General features: G+C 37.0%; 2 protein-coding genes across 2 annotated transcripts in view; both read right to left on the reverse strand.

Moving 5' to 3' along the window:
* Positions 1 to 14,222, reverse strand: part of CPN1 (carboxypeptidase N subunit 1) — a 472,336-nt gene that overhangs the window by 209,417 nt on the left and 248,697 nt on the right. The window lies entirely within an intron of this gene.
* Positions 1 to 14,222, reverse strand: part of GLUD1 (glutamate dehydrogenase 1) — a 42,773-nt gene that overhangs the window by 24,262 nt on the left and 4,289 nt on the right. Inside the window, exons 2-3 of the mRNA XM_069067198.1 lie at positions 726 to 806; positions 122 to 177 (exon numbers count right to left, since the gene is read on the reverse strand). Coding sequence (XP_068923299.1) covers positions 122 to 177; positions 726 to 806 — 137 coding nt within the window. The remainder of the gene's footprint in view (positions 1 to 121; positions 178 to 725; positions 807 to 14,222) is intronic.

The raw sequence follows: 14,222 nt of genomic DNA on the forward strand, positions 1-14,222 counted from the left end.
AGCAATAAGGTTCATTACTCTCACCTCTGGGGAAAGGGGAAATCAGCTGGAAAAACAGCAACACAGAAGGGCAGAGGGAACATTATTCTAATCCTCACATACATATAAAGGTAGAACTTACTGAGTACTGCTTGGGATTGATTTTAACACCAGCTTTGGCTCCTCCGAATGGCACATCTGAAGCAAAACAGGGAAGAAAAAGGACAAAGTGAATACTTAGAGTAAAAGTGTTTTCAAATTTTGAATGCAGAATTCAATCTTTCTCCTAAATCTCAATAATTAACAATTATGTCCTGTCAAAGGTATACTTAAATCACTTTCTAATACAATAAGGCCTGTAAGAATTTTTTGTGGCTTATTTAATCAGAATTTCTCACATTCAAATGTGTTAATAGTTAATTCAGTCCTACTAAAAGGGAATGCATTCTTTCAACAACTTTTTATTTTATGTAAAGATAGTTTGTACATGAAAATAAAAATTACAAGAGCAAATGAAATTCTACTCATGTAAAAAAACCTTTTCTTGGAAATATTAATAGAAGGAGCCAAATATGCCTCAAAAGCCAGTTAAAAATTGCAAAAATTAATAATGCTTCTCGTGGCAATTTATTTTCAATTCTTTACTACAGTATCTTAAAAATAACAACATTCCAGACATCACTTTTCTCTCTAAGAGCTTAGAGCACTTTTAGAACATCCTACCACAAACAAGAAAGCTCTCTTACCAACCACAGCACATTTATATGTCATCAGAGATGCCAAGGCTTTTACTTCATCCACACTAACATCTGTACTGTAACGGATACCTGTAAGAATGGAAAGGATAAAAACAGGTTTTAAAGAAGCATTATTTAAGACAGACCTACAGGCAAATTAAAAAAACAAACCACATTTATTCCAACTAATAAACACTTATATTCTCTCCCTTCACCATCCCCCCTCCAATAGCAAATACAAAGTCACAAAAACAAATTCTCACATTGGCCACAGCCAAAAATGTGTCTCACTGTGCATTTTATGGTTGTCACTTATCTGGAAGAAGGTGGGCAGTATGCATCATCGCAGATTTCCTGGCATTGCAGGTGGTTACTGCATTAATCAGAGTTCTTAAAGTCTTCTAAAGTTGTTTGGTCTTTACAACATTGTTATTACTATATAAACCATTCTCCTAGTTCTGTCTACTTCACTCTGATTCAATTAATACAGGCCTTCTCAGCTTTCTCTGAAATTAACCCCTGCATCATTTCTTATGACACATTAGAATTCCATGATGCTGACACTGCATCTCCCCCTTCACCTCTAACATCCAATAGAAAATCCTGTCATTCTGATAGGCTAATTCTCTGGCCCTTCATAACTGGGCCCTCTTCTTCCTTTCCTGAAGTCTTCCACCTTTCTCCCCTCCATTGTGCTCTGTGACCCAGTGACACCAGCTTCCTTACTGTTCTTTCCACAAGACACTCAATTTCCAGACTCTGGCTCACTCTCCCCTCCTCATCTCTGCCTCTTGACTTCCCTGACTTCTTTTAAGTCCCAGCTAAAATCCTGTCTTGCTCAAGAAGCCTTTCCTGATTCCCTCTTCATGCTTGTGTCTTCCCTCTATCCAATATATCCAATTTATCCTATATCTTTTGTCTGTGATTCTTGACAGAAGACTCTTTTGGCTTTCTTTGTATACCTAGCACTTAACATACAGTGAACACTCAAATGCTTCCAGACTAATGCCAGCCTCTTTTTTAACATTTAAAAAAATGTTTTCACTAGTGATTATTGTATTTAACCAACACATTGCAAACACAATGTCTTTCATGGTAATGAGACCAACAGAAATATCCTAGTTGTATTCTCAGCATATAATTCTGTCTTAAATGTCTGTACCTATGTAATGAAGTTTAAATTACATTGCAGATTTAAATCATCTTCAATGGTGCTGGCAATTCTACTATTTCACTACTGCCAATTCTCTGCTTCCTGCCTTAGTTCTAGGTATTGGTGAGAACAGCTCAACACCCTTCTTCAGCTGTGAGTAAAAGTGTTTGCTCAGGGGCAGATGGAGCACTGGCCTGTAATCAGGAGGACACACTGACTTCTCTCCCCCTCACACAGCCCTGTACCTCCATGCTTCTCCAGTGACCATCCTCATCTCTACCTCATGCAAAGTTCAAATACCACCTTCTAAGCCTTAAACAGCCCCTCCCCCCCAATCCTAGCAACTTTGTCCGGCAAACTAGAAACTGTATGAGGCAGCCCTCAAGCCTAACCTCAAGGGCAATACTCAATCACACTTGCATGCAGGTCAACACAGCTAATTTTGCATCTCATTAGAGAGACACGTAGCACCTCTGGAAGAACACTGTCATTGAAAAGGACAGTTTTCTACACCAGGAATCAACTTCACTTTGTTGATGTGACTTCCAAACCCACTCGCTCTTTCTCACAGGCCTAGCCCATCAGTGTAACAGGACATGCGCTTCCCACCCAACTTAATAAAGTGGAATAATAATAAATAAATAAGTGGAATAATAAAGTAGAATAGGGGCTCTGCATCCATTTGACTTGTCCTGCACGGCTCTATGCAATTCACATATTATTCAAAATGAGGAACACCAGGAGGCCCACTCTATTTGGATTCTATGTAAGACATTATTTAATGACACTTTCATGACTAATCACTAAGTCAGCTCTGCTTATAGGTTGAAAAAATTTCATGTCTTTAATATATGTACAGGAGAGAACTGTATATCAGGCACTTAATAAATGTTTATTTAATTTACATTAAAAAATTCTTCACCTAGGCTTTTGATAAAACTTTTAAGAATCTAAAAATAGCATTATGAATTCAAGCTGTCAGATAAGGTCTAAACTATGCTTATTTGTTATTTTTGCCAAACTCTATAAAATCATTCAAATCCCCAGAAGCATCTTGCCTGAAAACATGTGACAAAAATGCAAGGGCTCATTTTTTCCCCCAATAAGATCCTAAATTGAGTTTAGGTTTGGAAGTCTTAAAAGGTTCTAAAAGAATTACTTTACTAGGTAGAAGAGTCTTGTCTTTAAAAAAATAAAAATCCAGTAACATTCCTTTTGTTCTACTCACTAGCTGCATGTAAAATTATGCAGATGTATTTTTTAAAGATGAATGCTAGACTTTAGCTACTAGGTAGTCAAGATGATCTAATTACTACTGAGACACTGACTATGCCTGGCAGATAAGGTTTCGTTTTTATGAAGAAGAATGCATACAAATTCATCTTGCAAAGTCACTTTTCCCCCTGAAACAAAACAGATGAGATCTGTACAGAGATAAGATTTTGTATAAAATGAAATGGGGTAAAATAGAGGATATTATCTTCTACTAGATGTATAAATGATAGCCTAGGAGAGCCAAGGACATAAATTTATAACCTACTGAGGGTATTTCTGTGATTAACCAATATATTATGATTATTTCTGACCTCACAAGTCTAGAGATTTTGTCAGGTGATAGGTCAGTTCACAAATCCCAATCTCCAACAAGCAGCTATATAGTGCAGATGATCTGCTGGGCTTTATTTAAATCAGGATGTGAGAGGTACAAAGGTGGCCTCAATCCTAAAAAGTTTAACTTTTTAACTCATCTAGACAAAAATCAATGCACTTCGGAACATTCACAAGCTGAGTAGCCTATAGGTAAGGGCCAATGTTTCTAAGAAGACTTTTGGATTATCTTATGTAAACTCTAGTTCTCCCAGCTCTGCACAGTAAATAGTATACAGAGTGGGACTTCAAATATTTACTGACTTAGTAATGTTCATAATCAAGTTACCAAAAGCAGTTATTTCAAATGATGATATGGGTATTCTCCACATAAATGAAAAGACATAAAGGTTCAAAACAAGGAAAACAAAATGCCTATTAAAAAGGCCTGCAAATCATAACATGAGTCAGAAACCAGCTATGACTGTTCTATGGATTACCACAGAAAGCACTCAAGTTTCCACTGGATGAGACCCAGGAATGTTCTTATTTACAAAGTAAAAAAAAAAAAATTACCAACCACACCCAGTCAGAACTCAACTGCAAAGCAACAGAGCAGGAGAGACAAGGCTACAAACAGAGCAGGAGAGACAAGGCTACAAACAGAGCAGGAGAGACAAGGCTACAAACAGAGCAGGAGAGACAAGGCTACAAAATGAACTGCTTCAAAAAGCATTCCTCCGCCCCCCCAAATGTTTTTAAATGTCTTTTGTCTTCACAACAGTCATTCCAGTGGGATAGGGAGGTTCTAAAAGGGGGAACGTTTTAAAATGCTTTTAGTCTATTCTTGAAACATTTATTAATCACCTACTATATGCCTGGCACTGAGGTACTATGCTAAGTGCCTGAGATCCAATATAATCAACCGTAAAGGGAGAACTTTAGGACATCACTACAAAAGAGTTTGGGGAGTTTGTGATTACTCTTTGTAACTAACTAAAAACTGAATTTATTCATTTCTGCTCAGAATTAAACCAATGTACTTTTTTTTTAAACTGAGGAAAATCATGATACTGTTAAGTAAATAAAATAAAAAACTGTTTAAGGGAAATATTTAGTTTATTAATAATTCTTTATTTCAAGATAAGGCTAAACACAGAATCTTAACTTTTGGGAAAAGTAAGCTGTTTGTACATTGTCTGTGCTTATGTCCCTCATACTTTCATTTTCATCACTAGGTTAGCAAAACAAAATGATTTGTATATCCTAGCTAATTTATAGGAAAAAGAGTAACATTCAATGTTCACCTATATAATAGTATAGGGGAAGACCTCCATCTACTAGTCTAGGACCCATGATGGACCTCCCATGGAATGTCTGTGCTTGGCCCTTTCCATCATCATTAGCTCATCAGCAGCTGGGAAGGACTGGTGCTTTGGGATGATGGGTACCATCCCAACAAGCAGAAACAGTGTAGGTCCATGTTCAGGCCCACTGCTAAAGGATCTATGTGACCAGAGGTTCCTGGTTGGATTCTTGGTCCTGGGGGTGGGGTAGAGAAGGCAGAGCCAAAGAAGCCACTAAGAGTTGCTTACTCAGGTACCCTTAAAAGAAGAGATCTAAGCCTTTTACTCCCACTTCCCACTGTGTGGTTGGATACTGACAGCTCTCCCTTGGACTTTGGGGGTGGGAGAGGATTTGTTTCTGCTCATTTCTCCCCCCACCATTTTCTTCCATGTAGGCTTGTAGGTGAGACTAAGACAGCTCAAGCCTTTGGCTGCATCTTTTCTTATGAATAGGGAGCCAAAGAGCAAACCTTAGCACTGACCATAATGGTGGTCATCCTAAGAGTTTGAGAGGTTAGTTTTCAAATTCTGACTGGAGGTGAAAGCTGCTTTCTACAATTATAACCTAATCAAAAGAGATGACCACCGCCAGGGGATGACTCATTAATGCTTCACTGGCCAGGAGAGAACAGCTCTTGAATTCCTACTCAAGACACCACAGATCTGAGGTAAACATAAAATATCTATTCAGCAGGGAGTCTTTCCTACCTCCCAGGAAAATGTACTAAAAGAGATGGGTTACTGGGCCATGTTTTTAAGTGTCTGTCAATATGTAATTAGGAGTCTTTTAAATACTTTTTGTGGTAAAAGAAAATAACAATCCTTTATTGTTTACTGAGATTTTTTTTTCCTCCCTGGGATCTTTAGGGTGAGGCATAATGAGCCAGAGAGGATGGTGGGGAAGAGAACTACAAAATCCTCTCTCTAGGCATCATTCTCCCTCCACAGGGCCAGATCCAGACCACTGGCGCCCATATCCAGGATCTACTGTCAAAAAATGTCTACTCTCCAACCCTGGAAACACAGGTAATAGGACATTAAGTGACAACAGAATTTTAAAACAAAGGGTTAAACACCCCCTCCTCCCACAAACCCCTAGTGTCTTAGGGAGTTATAATTAAAACCTGCAGGTTTAAAAACTACTCCCAAGTAAGTTTATATTAAAAGGCAATGTATAAGAAATATTAATAGGCCTGTAACTCAGAGGGCTTGGGGTGAGAGTTTGAAGTCACTAGCTATGTTCTCCCTTTGTCCCTTTGCAAAAGACATTCAACTTCTACAATTTACTCTGTGGTTTCAGTTTCCCAAAATATAAAAATACTTGTAATAACATTTAGCATTCAAAGGAAGTCAAAGTCAATATACAGTATTATGCAAAACCACCTTAGAAACAGTAATCACTTCCAATATTTTAGATTTTAAAATAGTGAAATTTGGAACAAAATTACTAACTACATTTTGTGATCACCTAAAATTAAAAACACACAAACCTCTGGTGACATAACTGACAAAATGATACTTCCAAATGACAACAATAATGACAGTATATACAGCTTTCAAGGAAAATTAAAGTCAGTTTGTTACTATGGTGACATGACTCATTGCCCATTAAAAAAACAAAACAAAACAAAGTGACTAAAAAACCATAGCCAGTTTGAATTTTTCTTGTTTTCACTGGTTATGAGTCAAAACCCCCCCAAAATAAACCGTTATTTGTTTTTATGATGAATCATATAGTAACTGGGTGAATGCAATAAACAAAGGCATAGGTTTGGTTTTCATTACCACAAGCTAGATCTCCCCTTGTACTCCAAACCTTAAAGTAACTTTATATAAAAGCAGAGGGGAAAAGCAATTCAGCAAAACCAACCAGTACATTAAGGCTAACAGTCTATGTAAGGCTTCGCACACCAGTCTCCCAATCTGAAAGAGAGTAAGACAATGCAGTCTTATTCCTCTTCTTCAGGACCAAACTTGGTCACTGTGATTTCACAACATTTAGTTTAGTGCTGTGCTGTCCTTTTCAGTCACACTGCTCATTTTTCTTTGCATCAGTTCACACAGGTTTCCCATGCTTTTTGAAATTCTTCATATACATTATTTCTTATAGCACAGCAATACTGAATCATATTAATGTACCACAATTTGTTTAGCCCTAGACTAATCCATGGGAATCTGCATCTATTTTGTTTTCTGTTCTTTTCTACTACAAAAATAGATTGCTCAAAATACGGGGTGGTGTGTGTGTGTGAGATCTTTCTTTTTATCCTTGGCCTCTTTGTGGCTCGAATAAGGATGTTTTCAAGTCGTTATGTGCTGGGGGTCCTGAGATGTGAAGACAGACAATGATTATGTTCTAGCGGTAGAGCTTTACCTAGAATTTTAACAAGTGTGTTGATCTAGATTCCTGTGGCCAGGGCAAATGAGAAAGGGTTGGAAGAAACAGCTATAGAAAGGCACCATAGCAGTCAGGAAAAAAGAAGACTAGAAAACGTACGCAGGAGTTTAACATTAATAGCAGAGTCGCATTGTTTCTTTGCTCCTGGGCCAAAGACCCTCTGCTTCTTGTGCAGTCTTAGGTAAGTCCAGGAAACTCTGGGTCTCACTTTCCTCATCTATGAAATGCAGGGATTGGACTGATCTCAGGATCCCTTTATATACTTGAAAATTGAGGATATCCCCTCAACTACCTTTTGTATATGTGGCATTACATCCACTGATGTTTACCACATCAGAAATTAAGATGTCTTATTATGAAAACAGTGTTGACCCGAAAGACCCCCTGAAAGGGTCTCACTGGATCAGATGATCTAAGGCTCCTTCCAAACATGTCTGATGACCTTATCACAGAGGTGTATGGCAGTCAGGTCCTGGATTTAGGGTGCTCAGGTAAGAATGTAGTGAAAGGGATGAGGATTTAATAGAAACCTCACCAGGAAAGACATGGTAAAGGTAGATACATTAAAACAGAATCTGGACAAACTTTACATATTCCCTTCTCTGAATGGTCACATCATCAAATGGCAGTTTGGATTTGTTTTCCCACATTAAAAAACAAAGATGCTGGGGTGGCTAGGTGGCACAGTAAATAGAGCACCTGCCCTGGAGTCAGGAGGACCTGAGCTCAAATCAGGTCTCAAGACACTAGCTTGTCTCAAACTAGCTGTGTGACCTTGGGCAAGTCATTTAACCCCAATTGCCCTGCTCTCCCCCCTCCAAAAAAAAAAGCAAAAAAACAAAAGTAAAAAACCAAAGATGTTCTCTGAAGTCCCTTCTAGCTCTAAGAGTCCAAGAATCTTATTCTTCTCAAGACCCCTCCCAGGGCTTAAAGATCTTGAACAGAAAAATAGGTACCAGCACAATGCTGAATGGTTTTCTTTATATCAAGTTTGAGAGATGGACTTTTTTTTCTTCTCTAATTGTGTGACAGTGTTCATATAGAGTACTAGAATTATATCAAAGAAAAAAGGATATGACCCCATAAAAAACTCTAACTGAACCTATTTTGATAAATGGAACCATGTATATTACTAAGCTAGAAAATAAACAAGTCATCAGGTCTCATATTTATTTTGCTTTTGTACTGAAGTTAAAAATATTTAGACTTGGTTAAGATAGGGGAAAAGAAGTTACTGATAATCTATCACATAATACTATCTTTTGACCCATCATTCCTTCTGACTTTTTTCTTTTGACCCTCAAAATGCCAATCCTCTTATAAGTTTTGGTAAGCTAATCCATTCTTACAGTTTCAAGAACTACTTTTATATGAATGATTTCCAAATCTACCCTCTAGCCAAGGATGCTCAACCTACATACAAAGCCTTTATTTCCAATGATCACTTGGGATATGCTCAAAGTTCTTCCCTTTCATCCAGATGAGCTCTTCTTCCCAGGATCCTTTCTTGTCTCTAGGTACCACCTTGTCTTCTGGTATCTCACACTATCAATTTCTACCCTTGGACCTTTTCAAATCGTGCTTTTGATTAATCCTTCCCTGTCATTCTCACCCTCATCCAGGACTTCAGGGCTCAGCCCTACAGAGGGAAGACATTTGTATGCTATGCTAGGTCCTATCCACTCCACTATCTCAGCTGTCTTGAAGAATTTAGCTCTAGGACTCAGTTTCCTCATATGTAAAATGAGGAATTCCAGTATGACTTTTAAAAATTCCTTGTTTCTAAAAATTTATTATGACCAGAGCTAGTTTCCCTGACTCCACAATCTTAGAGAACCTGGATACTGTTAGAAGAATCTTTCTAAAAACATTATTTTCAAAACCCAGGCACCAGAAAACTAGGAACAGTGGAAGCTGCAGAAAGGCAGATTTTTTTTCCTAAAGAAAAACGTCCTCACAATGAGAGATTGTCCAAAAGGACTACACAGGGAGGTGCTATGTTCTCCCGTGCCTGGAGTTCTCCAGGCATCAGCTTGGATCACCTAGAAGATTGTTCAGGTACAGGTAGGACCAGATGGCCTCTCAAGTCCCTTCTATCTACCTCAGATTCTGCAATTCTTCTCTACTTGTCAAGGAGCTAGAAAAAATTCCCCTTGCCTATTTTATTAAGTACAAACCCCTCTGCCCAGCGTTCCAGGACATTTCTAATGTGGTGCTGCTCTGCTCATCCATCTGCAGCCCCAATTCAATAAGCATTTTCCAGTGTGTATTTGCCTTCACCGAAGTTCTGGTCTAATGCCTCATTATGGCACGACTGTGTGCCAACCAGTAAGGACATGGATTTACATCAGGCCCAGCCTGGCTGTGTTTGGTGTATCAATCAAGTGAAGGTGATGAATTGGAGGCCACAACAATCCTCAAAGAACATCTAAAATTTAAAGATGTTGCCATTTGTTCCTGTAGAATGCATACTTACAGTCAATTAAGTTATAGATCCTTGGAGTATGGTAAAGTAATTATTAACTCATAAAATTTTTAAATGTTCCTTTATTACCTATACGAATTTAGAAATCAAACTATAGCAAATGCCTTCACCTGGAATGAACCCTTAAGGAGACTCTACAATTCCTTTTGCTTAATAAGGCAAATTATTAATTTGTTAATTATTTGTAAGGCAAAATATTATTTATTACAGTCACATACAACTCTCCATTTGATTCTGCTCCTTCATTAAAACTTGGCCAGGACTCAAAAATACAATACATTTTAAGCTGGATTCCTCTCTACTTTTTGCTCATGAAACAGAAAAAAAAAGGCTGTGCTCCTAATGAACTTGGACAGGCATTACTAAATCGTTATTTGGGTCACATCTACTCAACTTCTAGCAAAGGAAGTAATTCTCAAAAATTGGAAACTCTTAAAGACTTTCATAAAGAATAGTGTGATTCTCAGGGAAAGAACAAAAAGTTCACAGCTAACTAAAACACATTCCTTTGCTTTTTAAGGTGGGTGAGGGTAGACAGGGAGAAAGGAAGCTATTTAAAAATTACTCCTTTGAAAAAAACACCTAACATAATGCCTTGCTCCTAGCAGGTACTTAATAAATGTTTACCGAAATAAGTTATGTCTTAGATTTCAGTCTTACTCTTTAGAAATTAAAAACTTGTTTTAGTTCTTTTCATGCATCTCCAAAAATGTACTGTATGTTGTTACAGAATTTTTTTTTGTCCTGAACCTGTGCTTTCACAGGGACAAAGAAGGTGTTCTGAATCCAAGGCCTATGAGAGCTTAATTTTAAAAATGTATTTTGATAACTATATTTCAACAAAATTGGCTTCCTTTGGAATCCTATAAGTTTTTATTTTTTGCCGTTAAAAATATAATTCCGAAATGTCCATGGGTTTCACCAGATTGCCAAAGGGGCAAATGGCACGATGCACTTTTTTTCTTATTAGAAAATTTGCTGCATGAATACAATTACTAATTTGTTTTCTTGATAATTGCTTTAACAAAAGACATGGCAGCTAGGAAGGCTTAGCAATAAAACAATTACATTTGTTTTCAACAGTGTCCTCTGACTTAGCTCTTATAACACTTGTCATTTCAGCTTTAGTATTAAGTTTTTAGAAATATTACTTATGACAACCATTCCTGTTCTTTTTCAAAAGAAACCACCATTCCTCCAGTGACAAAGATACCAAAGTAAACCATTAAAGCTACATTTCATTTCCTCAATACTAGGGACAAAGTGACCTTGGCAGCTTTAGCTCTTTTTCTGGGTAATAGGGTCTCTGAGACTTCTTTGTTCACTTCTGGATGTGGGGTGGGAGAATGTTGAGAACTGGCTCAAAGATTTTGATAATCACTGAATGACAAAAATTTCATTTAAGGAAACCATATATTCCATATATTATTCCTAGGAAATGTGGTAGAGAATCTCAATTAAAGGCTGCATCGATTTAGGATAGTTTTCATTCAGACAATCCATATTAGAAATTGATCACGGGGCAGGTAGGTAGTGCAGTGCGTAGAACGGCTGGCCCCGGAGTCAAGAGGACCCGAGTTCGGTTCCAGCCTCAGACACTTAACACCCACACAAAAAAACTAGCCGTGTAACCTTCGTCAAGTTACTTAACCCCAATTGCCCTCCAAAAGGCAAAAAAACAACAACAACAAAAAAAAGAAACTGATCAGATATTGTTCAAAAACCATATACAAACAGTTCTTCGCTGAAGTTCATCATTTTCTCTAAAACAAAAGAATGGTATTATGAATGAGCTCAACCATTCTGGAAAACAATTTGGAATCATACTCCCAAAGTCAATAAACTGTGTAGACTGCTCTAACCCAGAGATAATTATATTAAGTAAGTATTTACTGCCAAAGGAAGTTAAGAACAGAGGAAAGGACTTATATAACACAAGAATCTTTATAATAGCATCCTTAGCTATAGCAAAGAATTGGAAATAAGATAGGTGTCCATCAATTGAGATAGCTAAATAAAGTATGGCATATCAATAGAATGCAATGTTGTTCTGCTGCATAAAACTGATAATTACTGATTCATAGAAATATAGAACTTTATGAACTAATACAGAATGAAATGGGCCGAACCAGGAAAACAATTTACCATAATAACATGAAGGAAAATTAAAACAATGGAAAGAATAGTGGCTTAACTTAACTCAGAAGTCCTGAGTTCAAATGCCACTTCTGTGACGATCTAGGTAATCCAGCCACTTAAATATCCTTTTCTCATCTTTAAAATAAAGGCTGCGCTGATGTTTATCCTTTGTTCTCAAAGAACTATGACATCAAGAAGGTGACTTTCAAGTGAACTGGATTTAAGTGAGGAAGGGCTGTGCAGTCACCAGCCTCAATTTCTTCTCCAGAGCCATCTGGGTCCAGGGGGAAGATATAGATCAGGTCTGGAGATGGCCCAGATGCAGTGGGATACCTTAAGGTATCTTTTTAAGTTAAGGGCTTTTCCAGATTTCAGTTTGATTGAGGCAATGCCCATTCAGTGAGTAAGACTAGATAATAAGAAATGAAGCAAAGAATGGCTTCTTTTACCTAGTTAAAACACACACACACACACACACACACACACATATGGACATTATATATACATATACATGCACATACACCCCTATACATCAGTAGGGGAAGACCCAAGGAATATAAATTTCAATCACTGAAACCTTGACAGATATCTTGGCTAGATTACCAGCTAATTACCAGCTAGATTTCTTTCTTAAGGACTGTTCCTTAAATCCAAATCATTGGCTCTCACTGATATGCCAACAATAACCCAAGCCTCACTTGGTCATGGTTTGGGCCCTGATACATACATATATATATATGTATATATATATATATATATTCACAATCACAGGTATGCATGCACATACATACCTGCACGACACACACTCACACCACTTCTTAAACAATATAACATGAATCCAAAGTTTCCTATAGAATTTTTTCTTTTTTTAAACAAAAATGATCTTTTCTTAAAAATTGCCATAGCACTGAAGTTTAAAGGACAATGCTCCTCGCTTCGCTATTAACAATGCCCAGGTATTTGTTAGGATGACTTTACACAAATAAGCATTAAATGTTTGTCTTTCTGAAAAGGGGACATCACTGCCCCTTATTTTTTTTAAATTACAAGTTACTAGAAAACTAAGTGATACAAAATGATCCATGGATCATATCATAGCATCCATAGGTCATATCATCCCCTCTGAAATCTTAAGAAAAAGGTGTTGACTTTCATTTTGTATAAAAGCAACAAGGCCACATTATTTTTAAAACATCATCAAAAGTCACAGGAGAAACTGGGTTTTTTGTTTGTTTCCATTTTTTTCACAAGGACAACGACCTATAATCTAGTTTGGCATATGTTGTAGAGGATTCTTATAAGATGTTTTCTGGGGGTATCAGTTTGATGAATCTTCTTTCAGCCATCAGAGAACCTAGTCAAATATAATCTTTAGCAAGGGTAAGCTAGACTCACTAGGAAAATGAATCTCTCATTCTTTCCAATATAAGTTTTCCAAGTTATATGCTAACATCCTGAGTTGAATAATTTGTAAAAATTTATAACAAAAAGGGAGAAACAATGAGCAGAGAATAAAATTTTCCAACTCCTATGTCGATCACAGAGCCCTCCCTTTTGTAAAGTTATTAATATACTTTCTTCAAGTCTTTGAAAAGATGCCACTTTAGCTTGTTTGCTTGCCATATTGCTTTCTTTTTTTCTCGAATTCTGGCTATAAGTGTTACTTAGTGAGAACAAAGAAATGAGGTACATTCATGTCTATCTTGAGACTTGTAGTCAATTGAAATGCATATTAAGAAAAGATCTCTGAAAGAATGATAACTATTAGGATTTCTTTGGTAAAAAAAAGGCAAATGAAATGAAGTTGTTATGATGACTTTTAAACATAACTAAGAGTATTAAGAATTTTACTAAGGATAATAGCATGATGTAGTAGAAAAGGTATCAAGTTTGGGAGTCAGCACCTTGGTTCAAATTCCCACCTCTAATATTGTGCGACCTCGGGAAAAGTCACAATCCCACTGCAGAATAGAGTTGAGACTAGAGTTGTGAAATGGATGCAAGCCACAATGCTCCAGGGGCCGGAGCCAGATTAAAATGTAGTTCCTATCCGATTTTATTGTGTTGGCATAAGTTGTTAAAAAAAAAAAAAAGAAACATATGAAAGTGGTTTTCCAAGTCAATATGTGGCCCATAAGGAACCTCACGTCTAGTTTCGTTTGATACCACTAGACTAGATGATTTTGGCGATCTTTTCTGGCTCTAAATCTAGGATCCTAATGATTAGTTAGAAACACTAAAATTATTAATAACAGAATAAAAACAATATGTATCTACAAAGTATTTATCAGAGGTATTATAAAGAATCTGTACTGTTTCCTGAAAATATCTCAAATTAGATCTTAGCAAATATCTAATAGTGTCTTTGTTATGTCTTAGTACATAAATTAGTTCTATT

The sequence above is a fragment of the Petaurus breviceps genome, unplaced genomic scaffold (genome assembly GCF_028583685.1).
Source record: "Petaurus breviceps papuanus isolate PSGF00001 unplaced genomic scaffold, PetGlider_PUasm1.0 90740, whole genome shotgun sequence".
NCBI classification, from domain to species: Eukaryota; Metazoa; Chordata; class Mammalia; order Diprotodontia; family Petauridae; genus Petaurus; species Petaurus breviceps.